The sequence below is a fragment of the Vanellus vanellus genome (genome assembly GCF_965231255.1).
Source record: "Vanellus vanellus genome assembly, chromosome: 4".
Classification (NCBI taxonomy): Eukaryota; Metazoa; Chordata; class Aves; order Charadriiformes; family Charadriidae; genus Vanellus; species Vanellus vanellus.
Window position 1 is genome coordinate 28118132 of NC_138909.1, and position 20936 is coordinate 28139067.

Sequence of the window (20936 nt, forward strand, 5' to 3'; positions counted from 1 at the left end):
CTATGTGATTTATGATTTATGTTGTAACGTTTATCTGAACACTGTCAAAGGTGATTCCAAATCTGCAAAAGGCTCTTCAAATGAAAGCTCCTTTTTAACCAGGGGGGAAAAAAAAAAAAAAAAAGAAAAAAGCTTTAACCTTGAAGCACACCATTCCCCTTCCAAATGCACTTTTAAAGGTAGTGGATTCTCAGTAAAATCAAGCTGCATTAAAGCCCTTGCTCAAACTTTCTGATCCACTCGTCTTCCACAGATGTTTATAGGAGAATCACAAGAGGAGGCAGTGGTACTTGGAAGAGGTGCCACATGGCCCTAACCTTCCATGCACAGCTGAAGGTACATCCACCCGTCTGCAAAGGATTAGCGCTCCCTAAACAATTATCAGGATTTTACTGAGAGCTAGTAGAAGCTGGAATTCAACTGTAATTATACTTTGTACTTTCCAACACAGTCTGTCCTTCAGTTGCTGTCCTCAGCTACAAGGAGAAGGAACACTCTCAGTGATTAACAGGCCCAGAGGTTATTAGACATTCAGCAGCCAGGACAACCTGAAATTTAAGAGGTCTCTCTGGGAACGATGGCTGCCAAAATCAGGTGGCTACAAAGACTTCCACTTACTTCTGAAGACACTGTGCCAGTCTGTATATGTCTCCAGAAATAACACACCGATGTCATGCCTGATGGACAGCTGTCAACTAGAGATAAACAGATTGCACTGGATAGAGCTGTCTTGGAAATTCCTCTTTTAGAGGCAGGTCTAGAGCATAATTAATAACATTAGTAACATGTTTCAGACATCTCCTTAGATGTTATAGACACCTGTGACATCTACGGTATTTGTGAAGGCCTTATCTATCTATTAAAAACTTGACATGTTTTCCATTTCCAGTGCTAAAATAGTATCTTAATGTCTCCATAGGCTTCTTAGGCAAGTGAGAACAAGAAGAATTGAGATGATTTACAATTCTAAACTGAAATAGAGGCCTGTTGTTTTCAGGAAATCAAATCAAAGGTAGGAAGACCTTCGTTAGCACTAGTGCATAAATAGCACTGCTGCAAGAGCTCCTCTAAAGCTAGAAGACAGAACAAAACGAAAAGGAAGAATGAAGTAGCTTCCTGCTTTTTGGAATTAAGACAAAATAAGCAACCTGATAAAAGGCCGACCAAATGCTAATGTATTTTAAAAGTAATGTTACAGGCTACAGATCTTGGATGGAAATTTTGTATACTAAAAATAAAGACATAAAAAGCTTGAAGTCTGGATACATTGTAATAACAATTTTGCTGCTTTGTTTAATCTGTTTTTTTGCTTACGTGATTAGAATTTTGAGATTTAACATAAAGAAATGTTACACGTGCACAGCCCACACCACCTAGGCCAGTAATCACCCTGCAGTACATTTATGCACAAATACTATGTCAAATATATAAAGTATATAAAGAAAAAAAAAATCTGTTTACCTCAGGCAGAGAAAGAAAAAAAAAAAAATTGAAACAGGGATGCTCTAGTACCATCATTCACCTTAATCCCAGCAGTATAATCCTGTTTTTCCCAAGAGCTCTATCTAATGTGTAGGCAGGACAGCTGAACAAGCACATCGTACAGCTACAGTCACACTTGCAGAGGCGCTTACAACGCTACAAGCTGTTCTGGCACGTAACAGTACACACACGCTTACACCGCTCTAACTGCGTTACAGGCATGGACAACCATGATGGAGTGGATGTGTGACCACCGCCACTGTGGTACACACAGCAGGTAGCGGCACCACTTAAATTCAGCTGCAGTGAGTTTGCTCAGGAACGTTCAAAACTGGTAATTCAATTTCTTGGGCTTACTGTGGCCAGCCACCGGGGACAGCACATTTTGCCGGGAGTATTTACTTACAAAGCTTGCTGAACTAACAGCACCCTGCAAGTTACTTACTGTCATTTCTGGCAGGACAGTTCTCTGACTGCAATTTTGCGTTAGATACGCCCTCACAGTGGAGTTTCACCTTGCGAAACAATCATGCTGCTGCTCCCCGTGGAATGCAGCAGTCCCCACGCGTGAGACACATCTATGCTGCACCCCCAGGGACTATCACCTCGCCTTTCTTCTTCTCGGACTGCGCTAAGGAAAAAAGATCCTGTTCATTTCCTATGCTATGGACAACAGGAGCAGACAGAAAAAGCGAGCTGCCCCCTCCCTGCGCTGCAGGAGGACTCCAGCCTGTGAGGAACCTCACAGTGCCATCGCCCTCGGGCCCCACGCACAGCACCACGCACCAGCAACAGGATACCCACGTCCTCATCTCGTCTAGGTTAATATTGAACTTAACACTCTGCACCTCATTATCTTCCTGTTCTTCCCCTGTGCCTTAAATTAATTTTTTCTGAGGGACCAAATGCTCAGATCACAGGGCTCTGAACAAATAGGGCTCTGATCAATAGGGCTCTGAACAAACACTGTGGCAGAGAACATTGAGGAAACCCACAGCCGTGCGCTAAGATTTGTAGGATACTCAGGGGTCGCAATCTCAAGGTATGTGGTTGCCCTGTAGATCCCTTTCCCAGTCCCCATTTTATGGAAAATACCACAGGAAACATTAGGAATTTATATTCCAAACTACTTCCGTTTACTAAAATACCATTTCTAATGCATGGTTATTTTATACAAATCTGAGTTATATCTGTGCACACATACAAGCATTCTCCAAATTAAAGTTCATACATTTGCCTATAATTAAAGCTCTAAAAAAAAAAAAAAAATTCCTTCAAAACTTTTCTTGAAAGTCCTCTCCACACACTGTTATGAACTCCTAGAAGAACATGTTGCAGAGCTTTAAACCAGTCACTTCAGTGCTCAGACCTAATTAGAGGAATGTGCACTTGATACGAAACAAGAGTTACTGTAAGAGATGCAGGACCCATAAATATGATCCATGTGTCCACTCCTTTTTGCTACGATGACTGATAAACATTGAGTGGTGATCGTGGGAGAAAGTATTTGGCACAATTATTTTCCAAGGGCTTTCCAAGCCCTTTATGTACTTTATACAGTGTATCAGTGTGCTTTTCACTTAACTTCAATGGTTTGATAAAGCTTGTTAAATATAAACTTGGCTTCTTTTTCTTGGAGAATTTTATAAGCTCTGAGTGAGCCAGTACATCAACAATACCATATTCTCAACATTCACGAGCCAAGTTCTTCACAGATACATGAATGTGGGGGGAAAAATTTAATAACTGTGTAAGACTGATTTCTTTTCAGCTTTTTAATCCTTTGGGAAAACATTAGGACTTTTTTTTCCATTTACTTGCTAATTGTTGAGTTTAGGAGTACAAGAGATGGTGTGTACACATGTCAGGTTATTTGTAATTATGGAATAATCACTGTTTTAATGTTACAAAACCAAAACAAAACATGGAGTGCAGCTTCATGTTATTAGTAATTGTTATTACTGTTAAGAATACAGTGTTCTGCCTTACAGCAAACACTGCATTCTTACGCAATTCCGTTCCACACAATAATCATGACCAAGCTTCCCATTTGTGAAGAACAACAATAACAACAACAAAGGACAAAGATTTTTTGACTGAATAGTTATGATTGAAAGTTGTTAAATTCCACTTCCAAAAAACCCCCACAAGCGATGAGATCTCACGCAGAACTAGTAGAAAATAGCTAAAAGGAAAGGAAGTCCAGACTAGTAAGTAGGTAGTCAGACTTAGTAAACAAGAATACATCCTGTTTTCCTCCAGCGAAGACTTCGACATATGGTGGGCTAAAAAGAAGGGGCAACAGAGAGGTACACATCACCCTTTTATCTGGACACCTGCAGTGTCCAGGATATGTTGCCTAAAACTCTGCAGACTCAAATTTCACAGTAAGAATTATTTCAGGAAGGCCTTTCATGGACTCTCCCACCTGTCTCTACAGTACTATTTGCATAAGAGGGGAGAGAGATGGTGCTAGCGTGCGACCATTCTGAAGTCCAATCTCACAATTCTCAGACAGTTGCTCATTAACTTTGACCTAAATCAAACATCTTAATTATATATCTTTCCAGAAGATTTTCTGAAAAGTAACCTGCCTGCTTTTCTCTGAGCAGCTATTCAGGAGGTGCAGAGCGCCAGCTGAGTTTCAGGGAAACATAGCTGAAATAAGTAGTCTGCAGAAGCTTGCATATCAGACCTGGAAATAAAACTAGCTGTAAGATTGATGGAAGGTGTGATTTATAAGACTCCCAGATCTTATGATTTAGCTCTAGAGTACAAACAGGAACAAAGTGCCTATCTTAAATGCTTAAATATTAAGACAAACACATTTTAACAGGTGCCAGAATACTGAAGACAAAAGAAACGCCACTGTAAAATAATGCTACTCTAATGATAGCAGGGAATAAACAAAACCCACGTTCTTTGCTTTCAGCATTTCTCTTTTTTTCAACAGCTTCAAGGATCACATAACTGCATTTACTGCACTAAGAACTTTTCAGTCATTGAAGGGGCAGCAGAAAAAAATCAAGTTTTATTTCAATCTTTATGTTTTTTAATAGCTGTTATGAGAAAAGTCTCCTAATCCACTAAGGGCTAATAAGGAAAATTGCTGAATTATCTTTTAATACAGATAAGGGTTTTTGTTCTTGTTCTGCTGATATCTAGTATTATGCTTTGTCTTTAAGCTTATGCTTTTAATGCTTATCACCCAGATCCTGATGGCAGCAGAAATTCATAGTCTTATTGAGAAGTACTTTCTGTTTGTTAGAGACTTTATCCTTTTGAGTAACCAGAAAAGATTCCTCTGTACTTCACTGTAGTTTGTATCAGTCCTGAAGTAGTTAAATATTAAGCCATCGCTGCATTCCTCCCTCATTGCCATTCCCCCCATATCCATATCAGGAGAAGATTATCCTTGGTGCCAGATTCCACTGTCTGCATCTGACTAAGTGGTTCAAAGGCCAAGTGTAGGAATTCCATTTTAAAAAATACTCATTTTTTTGTTCTCTGAAAAAGCAGCTCCCCAAAGTCACTGCAGGCACTTTTAGAAAAGGTGTAAAGCAGCTAAAGAAACACAACAATCCAATATCTTTCAAAAACTGTGAAGGCATTTAAAGAACATTATCAGCATTATTATCATTTGTGCTCTTTGTCACCACGGAACAGACCAATTTCACTGGTCCTCAGCTGATTTCAAGCTGAGCAGCACATTCAAGAGTGCTCTGAAGTGAAAGCTTAGGACAAGCTTACTCAGCGTGTGAGAGCAGATCAAGTAACAATGAAGGGAGAAAACAGGGAGCAACAAGTCACCAAAGGTAAGCTCAGAAAAAGGTTAAATAATGAAAAACTAAAATTTGAGAGAGGCTTGCAGAAAACGAGTACACTTGCCCAGGTACACTTCCTCTCATGATGTGGACCAATCCTAGACCAGTATGTTTGCAGGATTTGGGCTAATGCAGTAGGACATCCATCAGTGTACAGAGCACAAATTTTTATGCCTTTGCCATGGATTGCCTAAAAGAAGTGCCCCCTGTTCATATGGCTAAGTAAAGCAGCATCTACTGTCATACTGCTTTGTTAAAGTCTGGCTAAGGCTTCAGAGCCTTGAGGTGGGGTGTGGAAGGAAGAAATCCATGCATCACAAGATAAACTAGTTTAAAAATACAACTTTAAATATTGAGGTCTTCAGCAGATGCTAAGGGCTGGAAGATCAGATTGCCAGTGATTGCTGGCTACATTGCTCTCTGTGCTGGGTTTTGCCCATCCTTGTGTGATAAAACACTACCTTTTGTGACTCTTTGAGATACGACAGTCCATGGCAGCCATCTAAGACGACAATGTAACTTCTGAAGACTTTATGAAACTGAAGTTAAGTCCTACTTCATGATCTGAGTGGATCTAACTTCAATTTCCTCCTCTGTTTCCCGAGACAACGAGTGTTATAAGATGACTGATTGCTGCCTGCATTCTCCCGTGGGAAACAAAGGCAGGCAGCAAGAGCAAGGTTTTCTCTTCTCTTTTCAGGGAGGCATATGGGGACCACAGTGCAAATTCATTTTTGAGAACTAGTTTCTTTTCTGCCTCAACTGGAGAAGCAGATGATGTGGGGAAATGAACCTAAAGAGGCACAGTATAAGCCAAATGAAATTAGCTCATATCCACAGCCCAGGAACACCGCAAAGACACCTGATGCTGGTGAGATTAAAACAGCAACAGTTTTAAGGAAGCTGAAGGAAGTAGCTGAGAAAGCCCCTTCCCTGTGGAAATACAGAGGCAAATGAAAAATCTGCAAACATTTTTGGAAGTGGGGAGGGCTTGGCACATCCACATGGCAGATAAGAAGCACGTCAGAGGTTAGCTAAATGTTACTAGTTATTTCAGTTTAAAATTCTGTATTGGCTTAACATTGTGGTTGTTAACATCGTGTTTGGCTGTGAGGAATGCTTTTCAAGAGGCCCTGGTTTACACTCGGTGGAAGCGCTGCCATCCTGCAGAACAGCTGCAGCCTAACAGAGTCAGGCACCTCACTCTACAAGCAGTGCTTTCCTTGACAAGGTAGCCCGTTCTTCTGGAACAGAACTCTTTTGCACCCAACTCTAGGTTTCAAATCCTACACAAATGCTTTTGCGCACTCACTACATAAATGCCTCTGGACAGAGAGAAGCTGGGAGGGGACACCAGTGACCACTACCTAAATGATACTTTCAAAGCGGCCAGAAAGAGAGGGGAAAAAAGAGCGGAAATGAGAGCAAAAGAGTTAAAAGAGAGAGGATAAAAGACACCAGCATCATGATGGATCATGCTACTAGCACCATGCAAATTCCTACCATTCAAAGCACAGGTGAATATGCCTTCAGTCACACAGTTATGTCACACACATGTATATCAAGTATATTTGTGGCAGGGATAGAAGAAATAATATGCAATTAAAAACACATTGATTGCTTGATCTGAGGAGCTATCTGTCCCTGTATTACCTACTGAGGCCAGTAACAGTCGCTTGTGCTTGACTCTTAATCCTCCTGTATTTTGCACTGAAGCCTTGGAAGCTATGTATGTATATTACAAACCTCAAAGGGCAGCAGCTGACCTAAATAAAGAGTTGATAAACACTTTGCAAAGATCATTTTTTCCTGTGTTTGTTATATGTACCATAATGTAAGCTTACAATCAGAAAACAAACTTAAAACACTTTTACTTTCCTACCTTCCAAACCCCTGTATCTGAAGCATACGTATTGAAAGCATTAGCTTCAAAATCTGGCCTCTCAGGAGAAAAAAGAAAGACTCATTGTAAATAATAAGCTTTATACAGATGATTGTTATGACTTCATGAAAATAGCTGAAAACTATCTCTCTGCTTTAGAATTCCAGAGAACACATGCAACACGAGACACCTGGGAAGCGCAATGCGAGAGTCTAGAATACTTTCTGCAGAAATCTATATTTTTAACTATCGGTTCCCACTATATTAAGTTTTGGGAGTCTTTACTATATTTCTTTTTAGAATTTTACATTAAAGTGTTTTTAGCTTTTTAACTGACTATAGCTTGTTCAAAAATAACCTTGAAAAAGCCAAAAGCACACTTCTCTGATTAATACTAGGATTTATCTTCCCAAATACTAAGTCAGCTTTTGTCTCCATTTTAAATTTATCAAATGGTCTACAACAGATAAAATGTCAACAGGGAAGACAAACCGTTTTTTACAAGGAAGAAAATATTTCACTGTGTAGTGACCTAAGAGAACACAGCCCAAGAAGTTACCACACAGATGCCAAAGCAACCAGAAAAAACCTCCCACATTGCCTGTACACCTGCTCTGAGACAGCAAACTTCTCCTACTACAGTGCTTCAGCAGCTTTATTGTACATCGAGCTGAAGGAGAAGGGCTGACCCAGCACACCCTCCCTGTCTCTAAAATTAGCAGCAGAACTAAAGATGAAATCGGGTGTTGAGTATTTCTTGGCAGATATGTGCAACTTTGTATGTGCCAGTAATGTCTTCTGTGGTATGCACTAAAGCTGATGTAGAAATGGTGCTGTAGATTTCAGAGAAGCTCTTAAAACAACACGTGTTCACGCTATGAGTATCTTTACTATCTTTAGCTTTTCATGTATCTGTTTTCATAGATGCAGTCCATAAAATTGTTATTTTTATGCAATTTTCCCATTGCTTAGTCATGAACATCCAAGACTATTTGAATTCATACAACATAGTGACATAATAGTCTTTAGGTAATCAGACATGGTCCGACTTCTTACCATTCTTAAAGCTAAGGAAATATGCTTTCTAAGAGCGACTCTCAACTCCCTGAATTTGAATCCATTGACCATTTATGAGTTATGTTGCATTTCAGTACTTTTCAATAAAATGTCTTTCATTTTTCCAAAACTTCTGTCTGAAAGCATAATTAGGTTAAGCACTTGTACACGACCAATAATGGACAGGACTCACAAATAATTTCAGGAAGTAAAAAAATGAAATTTTTGGTTGAATTGATTCAGAACTTCCTCCCCACATTTTTGCTAGGCAATAAAATCAATTATCTGTGCAGCTTTACCATATGATCATTTTGAGTGTCGTGTCTTTGTTCTCATTGGTAAAGTGTTTCAAAAAACCCAAACAGTACAGTGCGTACTTTCACCTCATTGCACCTGCAATTCTGATAAGTGAAAGGATATGTAAATTACTTACTGAACACATCTCCTCGGGGTTTCTGAGGCTCTCTCTGGATCCTGTTGTCATCTGTAATTCCTTGGGAAGATGTAGTTTCAATAGGAACGTGTGAAGGCTCTTCAGTTGTTATCAGAGGAGTTCTTTGTGGTGGTAGTGTAGGTCTTAATGTTGTAAAATGAGGTGGTGTTGGAGGCCTCGTCACTGGCCTTGTTGTCACCAGCACATACCTAGTGGTTGGCTTTGGCATCAGTCGAGTCGTTGGCCCGGGGGTAGGTCGAGTCGTTGGCCCGGGGGTAGGTCGAGTCGTTGGCCCGGGGGTAGGTCGAGTCGTTGGCCTGGTCACCGGCCTTTCTGTAACAATAACAGGTACATATGGTGGTCTGAGGGGTTGCTTTGTGCCTCCATCAGGAATCCTATTGATTATACCACTGCCTCCCTTAGGAAGTGTGCTGTTGCCCTTGATTATATGATATGGACCAGGTGGTTCAATCATAACATTAGGAATAACTGTGTAGAGAATCAAAATGGGACCAAAATGAACATCTGACTCTCTTGCTCCAGAAACTTAGCAATGTATTTCATTATGACATGGAGAGTCTTTGCTGAAATCATCTCTCTTCTGAATGTTTCCACTAATTAGAAACATACTTTAGCATCAGTATTGCTGAATTATCACATCCCTTTACATAGTACTTCTCATTACAGCAGTTTAAAGATGATTTAGAATGACTGAAAGCCAAGAGACTTCTATCCCCACCTCCTCCCAAGCATCAACTCTCTTTCAGAGGTGGTAAAACTCACACAAAAGCACTGCTAGTAAAAAAGCGTGGGCAGGAAGATGTGTGTTAAGCAGCCCTCTAAACTGGACAAGTTTGTACTCAGGAGCGGAAGCAAGTTTAGTAAGACTCCAATGTTACAACCATTTTGGTCATGAATAGGCAGATACCTTAGGCTTAAGAAAATTATTTTTCAGACCTCTCCACTCCATCTAAACTTTTCCCTGTGTCAATAAGTATTAATCATTCTTCAGAGACTGAACCTAAGTCCATAGCCTTCATTTAGATCTTTACCTTTGCTAAACACCAGGAAACTAAGTCAGTGGCATTTTTTCAGCCTCCACAAAAAAAAAAAGGTGAACTGAGCCCCACCTACACAGTGACAGTGCCTATAGTACCATCTCCCCCAAAGAAAGGACAACAAATTTTAACTTGGTTTCACAAGGGGAGTTTCTGTAGACATGAAACGCAAGAACATCTGGTTTGCTATTTATAATTTTCTATTTGTTAATAAGCTTACTATATCTCACTGGAGATCTTAAAAGCCCCAATAAGAACTCCAGTCACATGTTTTGTGTACAAGTGTTTCGAGTATAACACAGTTAAAATTAAGAACTACTGTTTGTTAAACAATAAATTGATGATAGCAGGTAAAAAGTTTTTCTCTCAGGCCACCTGTTTATTACTATTCTTTTAAATACCCTGTGCTTTTTACATTATGGTATATTGAAATAAAAAATGCACCTTAGGACTGTGTCCCAGTAACACATAGGAAGTGTGTTCACACATCATTGCAAGCACTCAGGTTGTGAAAGATCAGCTTAGCCGGATCACACTACCATGACAGCTACAATAATGGTACTGCTCTTTAAAGACATCAGGAAGTCACCAAAGGACCAGAACCCACGTATGAACACGGGGTCCTTGAAAAGATTCAGCAGATGTCATAGAGCTACACAGTTCTGAGGGATGTCAAATGTGGGGGAGGTCCAATGGTCTATTCTGTACCAAGGGGCATGACTGCTTCTCCCAAGAGGAAGGTGAGGAAGGGAATTCTCCACCAGGGAATTCTTCCAGAGAAATCCTCCCTCTCGGCTCTGCTCACATCTGGGGAGCAGTGGGGAGTGGATGGGGTTAGCTGCTGAAATGGGCCAGTTGCAGAGTGTACATAATAACAGGGTATGAGTAATACGTACTGTTTGACCAGACCTACCCTGCTTACTCAGTTGTTCTCATCCTGAAGCAATCTCCAGAATGAAGCTGTAAATAGGGAGAGGTGAATTTCTTTCTAATTGAGAAAATGTCTCAGAGAAAGGTATTTTTACCAAGGCATGCTAAGACTCAGAAAACTCTGACTACATTCCCTGGCCTCTTATTAAGTATTAAAAATAGTTAAGAGAAACTGAGCCTGATAGTGCTGTATCTCAAAATTTAGAACATGGGACACATTTACTTTCAAAATTCCTTTTTGAAAAGGAGCATTACATACGTATGCAGTTTGTTCCATTGTCTCTGTACCCTTCTTTACACTTGCATTTGTAGGATCCTGGTGTATTGTAACATCGTGAAAAACTACCACACTGATGGTGGCCAAGGGAACATTCATCTATATCTGCAACAGAAAGTTACATTAAAAAAATCATTTCTATCAAAGAAACTTGACTTTGCACTTATCCCTGCAAAAACACAAACAGTAGTATGGTCATAAGGAAAATACTATTACTTTTGAAAAATTTAATAAAACTGAATTGCCAGTGGGAAAAATAAGATAGACAGTCACAAATCAATGTGGTAATAGAAATGTTAGGGTAAAAGGGACTATTGTGCAACTCTGGTATTGCTGAGCTTAGACCTTAGCATCAGCTTCAGTGGTGCGCTGTGGGTAGACAGCAGTTGAGATCATGAAGATCACAATTTTGATAACCTTTTCTTAAAAGTGACATGGTAAGAAAAGAAAAACTGAGCGTAGGAATATGCACGTTCTTAATCACACAGGTATTAAACTATTTTTTCATAAAATGCTTCCTCTATTATAAATCCATGTAACTATTTCTACATTAAGTAGAGTCTGCTTGAAACATCTTATATGGTATTTCCATGTTTGTTGCTAGTGATGCAAGTAAAAATCTCCAAATTCCCATGCTCTGCATAGAGATTTTTCTCCAAAAAATATACTTAAACAAAGATAAATCAATGCCTCGTTGTCTCCACGTGATCCTTTTTTCAGTGAAAAGATCATAACCAGTTGAGCCCCAGGAAACTAAAACAGTGGGACCTGGGAACATCTTTGTTGAAGGGCATACACCAGCTGCATTCCAGTCTCATGTCCAGACAAAGACAGGTTATTTCCCAACCCCTGCCTTTCCCCCACCTGTCTTCAGGGGAAGGAAAGTTGGGCAGTCTGGGTTGGAAGGAGCTGGGGTGTGCTCTAGCCACATTTTCTTATCTTGGATCTCGGGGCTTGCTACAGATCACACCTGCGTTACAGCTCAGACATAGCCTAAGCTCATACACCGCTCCAAACCTACAACTGCCTGTAAACAGTGAAACCTGTGGGGACAAAGGCTTTGGAAAGGAACTCCTGGGGTCACCAGCTCTGCCCTCCCACTAGCTTCCACAGGAGAACCAGTTACAAGAATGAAGGCCAGATATATGCTTTCTTTTCCACAGTCTGTTTCTATAATCTACCCTTACCCAAAATACAGTGCAACCTAAAACCACCTGCTTCAACATTTCAGCCATAAGAAGTAACCATTCCTCTTTAAACCATTAATTTCAGTTTAGAATATGCAGCTCTGTTACATGCACATAAGAAATAAGTTGTTATTACCATGGCATTGGTATTTGCCTCCAATGTACATAAGATCAAAGCCTTTATGGCACCTGCAAATGTAGCTTCCAAAAGTATTGACACAGTGCCTAAATCGTGGACAGATAACTCTCCCTGTAGCACATTCATCAATATCTGTGGAAAGAAAGGAACTGTATTATTCTTAATAGCAGTTAAAATAAAATCTATACTATCTAAATTAAACTGCTTTCACATAATGAAAAACTAAAGAAGAATAGCCAAAGTATTTTTAATGAGGTCCTTTTCGCTACAAGCTGGTCAGCCAGCAGTAATACCTGAGCACTTCTTCTGGCTGTGCCATCTCAGTTCAGCTCTTGGTCACACCCCCAAATTTTTATGCCTCCTGTGCCAGAAGCCTTTACAAATATTATAAGTGACGAGAGATGCACCGTCATAAAAAGCATTGCTACTGAATTTGGAATATTTGCTTTATGCTCTTGCCATCCTGGTACCCTTCCCCTTAGAGAGGAGCTGTTCTCTAATTCCCCACAGATCGGATGACAGCTTCTTCAAGGCCACAAAACACTCATCCTCAAAACTGTAATGGTACTTGCCTGAAGAAAAGTTCTTTTGTGTTATATGTATAACTTACTTTTGTCCCACTAAGCCCTGTCTGGTTATAAAGACAGCACCTGGATTTAGAGGCAAGGAATAATAATAAAACCTACCCCAGTAATTCTGTTCCTGAAACATGCCTAAAATATTGTTCCTATAGCACAGGTCATACATGCATGTTCAAAGTACATCGCCCTGCAGCAGGAAGTGGTTTGTTTTTTTAAATCTCAGGTGTCCCTAATCCATGACCTGCCCATTGAGCCTATCAGGAAATCTTCATCAAGTTAATGCCAGGGGTGCAGTATTTCTGGGCCTCCTACCAGTTAGTTACCGCAGGCCAAAGGCTTTTTGAGTACCTTCTCTTTGCAGTCTCTTACTCTGCAAAGTGCCTGCACTGTAGCTGACCCTTCTTTCAGAGAAACTGGTTACCTAAGCGACCTTAAAATATCTCTGAGGTGCTGAGATACATGGCTCCCATTTGCCCTGCCAGGGGTTCCCAGCAGGACCTGAAGCAGTGCTTCAGCAAGCAACATCCAGGCAAGGACAGAGGAGTGTGAAGACATGGGTGATGCTCATTAAATGTCTGACGCCCCCCATCTCCCAGTAGCTGCTGTTCTTAATGCTGACTAACAAGCCAGGCAGAGGCCCAGGGAGCAGCCGATGCCGATCCCGGTGCTGCTTTCACAGTCTGAGAAACTCTCGGAAGAGGTCAGGCTGACACACAAAAGCTGCTTGTGCTCCCACTCACTTTGTAGCCCTTGGACACCGAGCTGAAGCCTGCTGAGTGCTTCAACCCTAATTCTTCACTGAGGTAGAGACCTGCCGTGCACGGCTGCCTCTGACGCACGCCGCTCCTGACATTTGTTGGTTATCTACAGGGCACAGTTCAAGCCTTTGCTGTACAGCTCTATCAGGCTCTCGATCTATGGGAAAGCAAGATTTTGCTCTCCACACAATTCTTTTCCCAAAAGGAGCTGCAGGTGTCAAGAGTGCAAAACAAAGCTGAGTGATGCCCTGCTGCTTGTGAAAGAGGCCTGAATGAGGCAGAGAGAAGCCCGAGTGTCTTGTGCAGCACAGAAAAAACATTACCACGAAACTGCCAGTTAGTTAGGGCAGCAACCTGATGCAGGGGAGATGTAGCTTCAAATTCTCCAAGCTGCTTTTCCCACAGCCAAAAGAAGGGACCTAAAGCCATGAATTACTGGGCTGGATGGACTCTCCCAGTAGCTCCTGCTGGCACGGTCCCACTCTGCGTGAAGAATTACTGAGGACAGCAAGGATTCAAGCCCTCAGCTCCCACACTCCGGGCCCATCAGACCGCTCCAAAATAATGGCTCTCCTTTACCCTCAGATGGGAGCACTTCTACAATGCCGTAGTAAAGGTCTGAATGAGAAAGAAAATGAGGCCAATACTAGGCACCACTCCACATGCCTAACTCCCCCTATAAATCTGCCTCTTGTTTTTAATCTATTATTAATGTTTGAGGTTTTGAGTACATTATCAACAGCTTTACAAATTCTACCGTGCTCCTTACAGTCATTTAATTTACGAACCACAATTTTCTACTCTTTATTAAAATATTATTTCAAGGCTGCAAATTTCAGACTCGATTACTATTAGGTTTGGGGCTTTTTTTTTGTCTTTAAACCACAACTTTAAAAAGGAATTCAGTAAGAAAAAGATTAGCCACTGAATATACATCATCATGGCATGGATTATATTCTTTAAAACCTAATGTAGCTTGTCCTGCCTTTCCCTCTGTTTTTGTAAATTCCCAGAAGGCAAGAAGTATGTTAGATGATGAGAGTACTGTAGCAGTATTGTTTAAGTTTCTAGGCAGTTATACAGCCTAAAAATACAGTACTGAACTGCTAATCAATACACTGTTGAAAACTGACACAAAAATAACAGAAAAAAAGTAATAGTCTACTGCTTGCATTTAGTATGAGAGGTGGGTGGATGCTTGTTACTGGTGGGAAAACCACTTTTCGATCTTTAGCTAGAAGATGGTATGCAAGTGCTTACAATTAGTTTCCTGCAGTTTTCAAACAGTGACTGTGGCTTCTTTCAAGTCTGTGGACTATGCCAATTCACACCTGGGCCCAAATGGCGCAAGGCTGTTTCCCTTAACCTGCTGCAACAGGCTGTGGCTCATGCCTGCTTCCTATGAAAACCAGGGCATGAAGGGGCGATTTGTATTCCAGTCTCAGCCTGGTCTTCCATGGAGGTGCATGTCCAGACTTAGCGCCAGGGAGCTGCTCCCAAGGCACGTAATGCAGTGTCACACACCTAGCGCGTGTGATGGTCAGTGTTCAACAGGGAAGCAGACTTACAAAGCCTTGCTTCTCTCCGGCTGTGAGTATGGCCATGTTACGAACTCAAGCACTAAACAACTATGAGACTGATTTAAAAATAGCATGATTTTTAAGTTTACAAGGCCACATTTTCAAGTTTCTATACACAACCAAAACAACTAGAAAGAATTTATTTTACAGTGAAAATAATTATTTTCAGTTCTCACATATTTGCAGACCTTCTGAACCTGAAAATGTGTATACTGCTGATTTCATTAAATGAAAATCCCAATCCAAAAAACTGGCAACACTGATTGATTTATTGATTCAAGAGTCCTTAAATCAATTCATTAGTCAATTAGTCTGTATTTTCACTGACTACTTTGCTGAAGTCTTTTTCACTTCATTGTTACTTAGTTTATATGATTTACCTTCATAACCAAATTGCTTGGTAGCTCTTTACTGATTGTCTGGAAGGAACATTTTAACAAAAGAATGATCAGCAGGGGTAAAACTAAGAATAGAATAGTGCCTAGAGGAATTTCCACCTGTGCTAAAAATAAGCATTACATTCCCAGCTGGTTTTCAAACTCTCCTCAAACAAGGATTTCATGAGCTGCAGCCAATGCACACTTCAATTTTTTTACCATCACCTACACTTCCATTTGTACTGCAGCAACACCCAGACCCTCGCTGGAGCCAACAACCTCCCCAACAATGATGTGCTTATAGACATGTGAGGAAAAGGCACAGTCTTACTCCCAAATAGCTTCAATTCTTGGAGGTATTTACTGGTTTTAGTACAACTCAAACTTGATAGAGAAACAACACAAAAAGGGTTCATGTCACCATCCCCTAAAGAGGGGATTAGATCACGTTATGACGCATGAAGGACATACATCTCTTGCTGTGACTGCTTTCTCTGTATTGTGCAAGACTGCTCTGAAATTTTTGTGCAAAGTTTTAAAAATAAGTTATGAGATCAATCTGAATGATGCACACTCAACTGAAATGTGGGTACACAGTTCTTCACCTGTCTGGGAAAAAAAAAAAAAAAAGGTGTTTTTTGAAAACTTTACTGAAGAACTGAAAGACCTTCATATAACTGGTTTGAATGCTAGCCTTTGGCATTAAAAGTCCACTTTGTTTATTTCAAACTATGAAGTTTGCCTGAATATAAAAGTGCACAGTAGGAGATTCTTGCAAGTATTTTTCTAGCAAATTTCTGTACTTGGTATAACCTCCTTGAATTTATACTTAAAATCACTCAGCTCCTATGGCATGGCACAGTCTCTTCCAAAGATCTCTATCTGCCGTAATGTCCACAGTGTGATTAATCACAATTGAATCCCTTCAGCATGTGACATGTTTTTTTCCTCCTGTTCTATCCATTCTTTTGCATACACAGATGTGCCAGTAATGCACTTCATAGAATCACAGAATGGTTTGTGCTGGAAGGGACCTTAAAGATCACCTAGTTCCAACCCCCCTGCCATGGGCAGGGACACCTCCCACTGGACCAGGTTGCTCAAAGCCCCATCCAGCCTGGCCTCGAACACCTCCAGGGATGGGGCACCCACAGCTTCTCTGGGAGACCTGTTCCAGTGTCTCACCACCCTCACAGTAAAGAATTCCTTCCTAATGTCTAATCTAAATCTACCCTCTTTCAGTTTAAAACCATTACCCCTTGTCCTATTGCTACACTCCCTGGTAGAGTCCCCATCTTTCCTGTAGGACCCTTTTAGGTCCTGGGAAGTTGCTATAAGGTCTCCCCAAAGCCTTCTCCAGGCTGAACAACCCCAACTATCTCAGCCTGTCTTCATAGGAGAGGTTCTCCAGCTCTCTGATTGTCTTCATGGCCGTCCTGTTGACTCACTCCAACAGGTCCATGTCCTCCTTATGTTGAGGGCCCAGAGCTGGACGCAGTACTCCAGGTGGGGTCTCACGAAAGCAGACTAGAGGGGCAGAATCACCTCCCTCGACCTGCTGGCCACACTTCTTTTGATGCAACCCAGGATGCAGTTGGCTTTCTGGGCTGCGAGCACACATTGACAGCTCACGTTGAACTTCAAGCCCAACCTCAACCAACATCCCCAAGTCCTTCTCCTCAGGGCTGCTGCTCTCAGTCCATTCTCTGCTCAGCCTGTATTTGTGCTTGGGATTGCCCTGACCCACGGGCAGGACCCTGCACTTGGCCTTGTTGAACTTCATGAGATTCGCTCGGGCCCACCTCTCAAGCCTGTCCAGGTCCCTCTGGATGGTACCCCTTCCCTTCAGTGTGTCGATCGCTCCACACAGTTTGGTGTCGTCAGCAAACTTGCTGAGGGTGCACTCAATTCCACTGTCCATGTCGCCAACAAAGATGTTAAACAGCGCCAGTCCCAGTACCACTCCCTGAGGAATGCCACTCATCACTGGTCTCCGCTTTGATGTGGAGCCTTTGAGTGCAACTCTTTGAGTGTGACCATCCAGCCCATTCCTTATCCACTGAGTGGCCCATCTGTCAAATCCATGTCTCTCCAACCTGGAGACAAGGATGTCGTGCAGGACAGCGTCAAATGCTTTGCACGAGTCCAGGTAGATGACGTCAGTTGCTCTTCCCTTTTCCACCAACACTGTAACCCTGTTGTAGAAGGTCACCAAATTTGTCAGGCATGATTTGCCCTTCACGAAGCCATGTTGGCTGTCACCGATCACCTCCTTATTTTCCATGTGCCTTAGCAGATTTTCTAGGAGGATCTGCTCCATGATCTTGCCAGGCACAGAGGTGAGACTGACCAGCCTGTGGTTCCCCAGGTCTTCCTTTTTTCCCCTTTTTAAAAGTAGGGGCTATGCTTCCCTTTTTCCAGTCAGTGGGAACTTCACCAGACTACTGCTACTTCCCAAATATGATGGAGAGTGGCTTAGAAAATTCATCCGCCATTTCCCTCAGGACCCACGGATGTATTTTATCAGGTCCCATGGACTTGTGCACCTTCATGTTCCTTAGATGGTCTCAAACCTGATCTACACCCTACAGTGAGTGGTTCTTCATCCTCAGTCCCTGCCTTTGCCTTCTGCAGCTCGGGTGGTGTGGCTAGAACACTTGCTGCTGAAGCTTGAGGCAAAAAAGTCATTGAGACTCCAGAAAGCCTCTGCCTGAGATATGAGCCTGTTTTTCACATCAGAAGATCTAGAATCTGCCACTTGCTCTGCCAAAAAATTCTTGGCCAGCATGGGCTAGCCACCTGAAGGACAACCTCCCCTGCGGACAGCCATGATAACCAAATGGATAATTAAGGCATGCACATTCTCTCACATTCTTTCAGTGCAAGCGTTGTTACTGATTATGGAAACGTAGCACTGCATAGAATATAAATAATAAAATCATTGGAGCATCATATCCTTTCAGGATGTATAGTTAATGACTAATGAAATCACATGACACACTGTTCTTCAGACCATAGTAGACTGTGGCACAATACAGTCTGATTAACCATAGGTACCTTTTCCATGTTCACAAAGGTGGGAACAAAACATTTCACTTTTATACAATCTGAATTCCCAAGTTTATTTTAACCTGTATTTTTCACAATATGGAAGAAGGACAGTAGCCTCAATCCCATTATTATTTGGAGTGTGCACAGACCTTCACCTTGTCCCAGTATAACCTTAATGATTTGCACAAATTATCTCTCAACTCCCTGAGCCTAGGCACCACCTTGTTGGGTATGAGGGAGAGCTGACCTTCCCATTCCTTTTTTTATGCACACAGGTATTTTGGAGTTTGTTAGCAATAGTTTAAAATGACCCAGTAACAGAAGTGGTAAGGGCTTGGATGCCAAGCAGCCCATGCAAGTTTTAAGCAGTCAATGAAACTTGCAAGACTGGAGGAAAACACTGGCGACCTCTGACACAGACCGCTTGAGAGCGCCTGAGCTACATGCCTATCCTAATTCTCATTAGTAACATCTTTAAACTGCATGTTTGATGCATTCTAAATACATCTGATAAACTCTCTTGAACTGCATTCCGTGTAAGGATAAAAACATTTTGGAGAAAAAAATTAAATCTACATTTGATCACCTACCTATGCAAGTCCTGCCATCAGGCCCTAGCTGCAGTCCTGGAGAAGGACAGCGGCAGCGTACTTCCCCTTTCAGTACATCACAGCCATACTGGCAGTTTGCCATCGAGCAAGAAAGGGCATCTAGGAAAACACAATTGAACAAATTTAGATAAGGACTCTGATCAGTACCAGAAAATTACTAAAAACTTTGGAGAATTAAGACATCGTATAATTATTATATAAATGGAAAAATGCTTGTTGAATTTGACAGGTATCCATTCAAGCTTTAAAGAGCAAATGCATATGCAGTAAATTTTTTCTTTCCACAAATTGCATCTCTAAGAAAATAAAAAAAGAAACCCACCACAACTGTAGCAAGTTTTGTCACGGAATGCAGCCCCCCATGAGGAATATAAAGCCCAGTGTGTACGATAAACCCTGCTAGACAGTACTGCCGTTTTAAAATAGGAGCATCTTCAATTAAAGGTAATTTCTCTCCCCTACTCTTTGTCCAGATGCTCAAAGTATCCACTTTTACAGGAGCAAGTAGGAACCTGATCTCCAGAGAGATGACGATACAGTTTTATACCAGTCAAACAATCAACATCTGCAGCTTTAATGATTTTACATTCATAAGGACATACATCAGAACTGCAGGTGTCTTGCTGCATGAAAACTGCAAGCACTTGTCCTTGAAGGCCAATTAAAAGTGATTTACAGCACTGAAGAATGCTTCTGGAGAAACTTGTAACAAAACTAATAAAATGAAAATATTTGCTCCTGTTTTGCTCAGCCTAATTTAAAAAAAAAAAAAAAAAAAAAAGAAAAAGAAGCTCATCTTGTGCAACTGCCTAATTTCCAGCAAGGTTAATCTTTTACTTTGGGATTTATCTTCACTTCATAAAAGTTTCCCAGGGAAACCCAAGCAGGGATCTTGAGGAGCATGAAAAAAACGAGCAACAAGCCTTGCCGTACTCGAGCACGTTCCATCTGGCATAAGCATGTAGCCATTCAGACAGTAGCACTTGTAGCTGCCGTAGGTATTCATACACCGGTGTTTGCACGGCCGTGGCTTTAGTCCACACTCATTTAGATCTGAAATGAAGGGCAGAAGGGAAGGGGGTGGGAAAAGTAAACAAAGTATGTGTGAAAAAACTACTAGTTCAAGTTCCTGCAGAAAGAAGGGAAAAATACGGCAATTCGCTTTTTATATGCAGTCTAGCTGATAGCAAGTGTCCACAATCTCCTGGCATGAAGCACTGTTCGCCCCTCCTGCCAAGTGGCGTATTTTCTTCGGTTTCACAGATATCCTTTCAGAAATGACAGTATTAGCATTAGATTAAGTGCCAACAGAAGTTTCATTAGGAAATGCACAAGCTCAGGCTGCCTACATCCTGCCTCTATTCATGTTGATGCCATGTCCAGGACCAGCCAGAACACTGGAAAAGGAGGAGGAAGAAAGCAAATGTCACTGCTGCAATCACTATCAGTGATTCTGATAGCGATTCAGTGATTCACTATCATGCTTTAAAATTAGTCGCAGAGGAAGGTAGGAAAGCTGATGCTAACCTACTTTGAACAATCTCAAACCTACGTTAAACAATCTCTCAGAGAAAACGTATTCCTTACCATCTAGAAAATACTGAAAAAAAAGTATCTGACAGTGATATTTGTCAAGGACTATCCATGAGGGCTCCTATTTCAGATTTACTATTTAATACAGAATCCATGACTTAAACTGAAAATATTCAG

The 20936-nt window shown here is 41.4% G+C and overlaps 1 protein-coding gene across 1 annotated transcript in view; it reads right to left on the minus strand.

Annotated features, from left to right (window-relative positions):
* The window catches only part of NPNT (nephronectin), a gene marked incomplete at both ends in the record, with an annotated part of 53201 nt that overhangs the window by 7269 nt on the left and 24996 nt on the right, over positions 1–20936 (minus strand). Inside the window, 5 exons of the mRNA XM_082482761.1 lie at positions 8678–9166; positions 10925–11047; positions 12266–12400; positions 19206–19325; positions 20160–20279. Of these exons, the coding sequence (XP_082338887.1) occupies positions 8678–9166; positions 10925–11047; positions 12266–12400; positions 19206–19325; positions 20160–20279 (987 nt within the window). The remainder of the gene's footprint in view (positions 1–8677; positions 9167–10924; positions 11048–12265; positions 12401–19205; positions 19326–20159; positions 20280–20936) is intronic.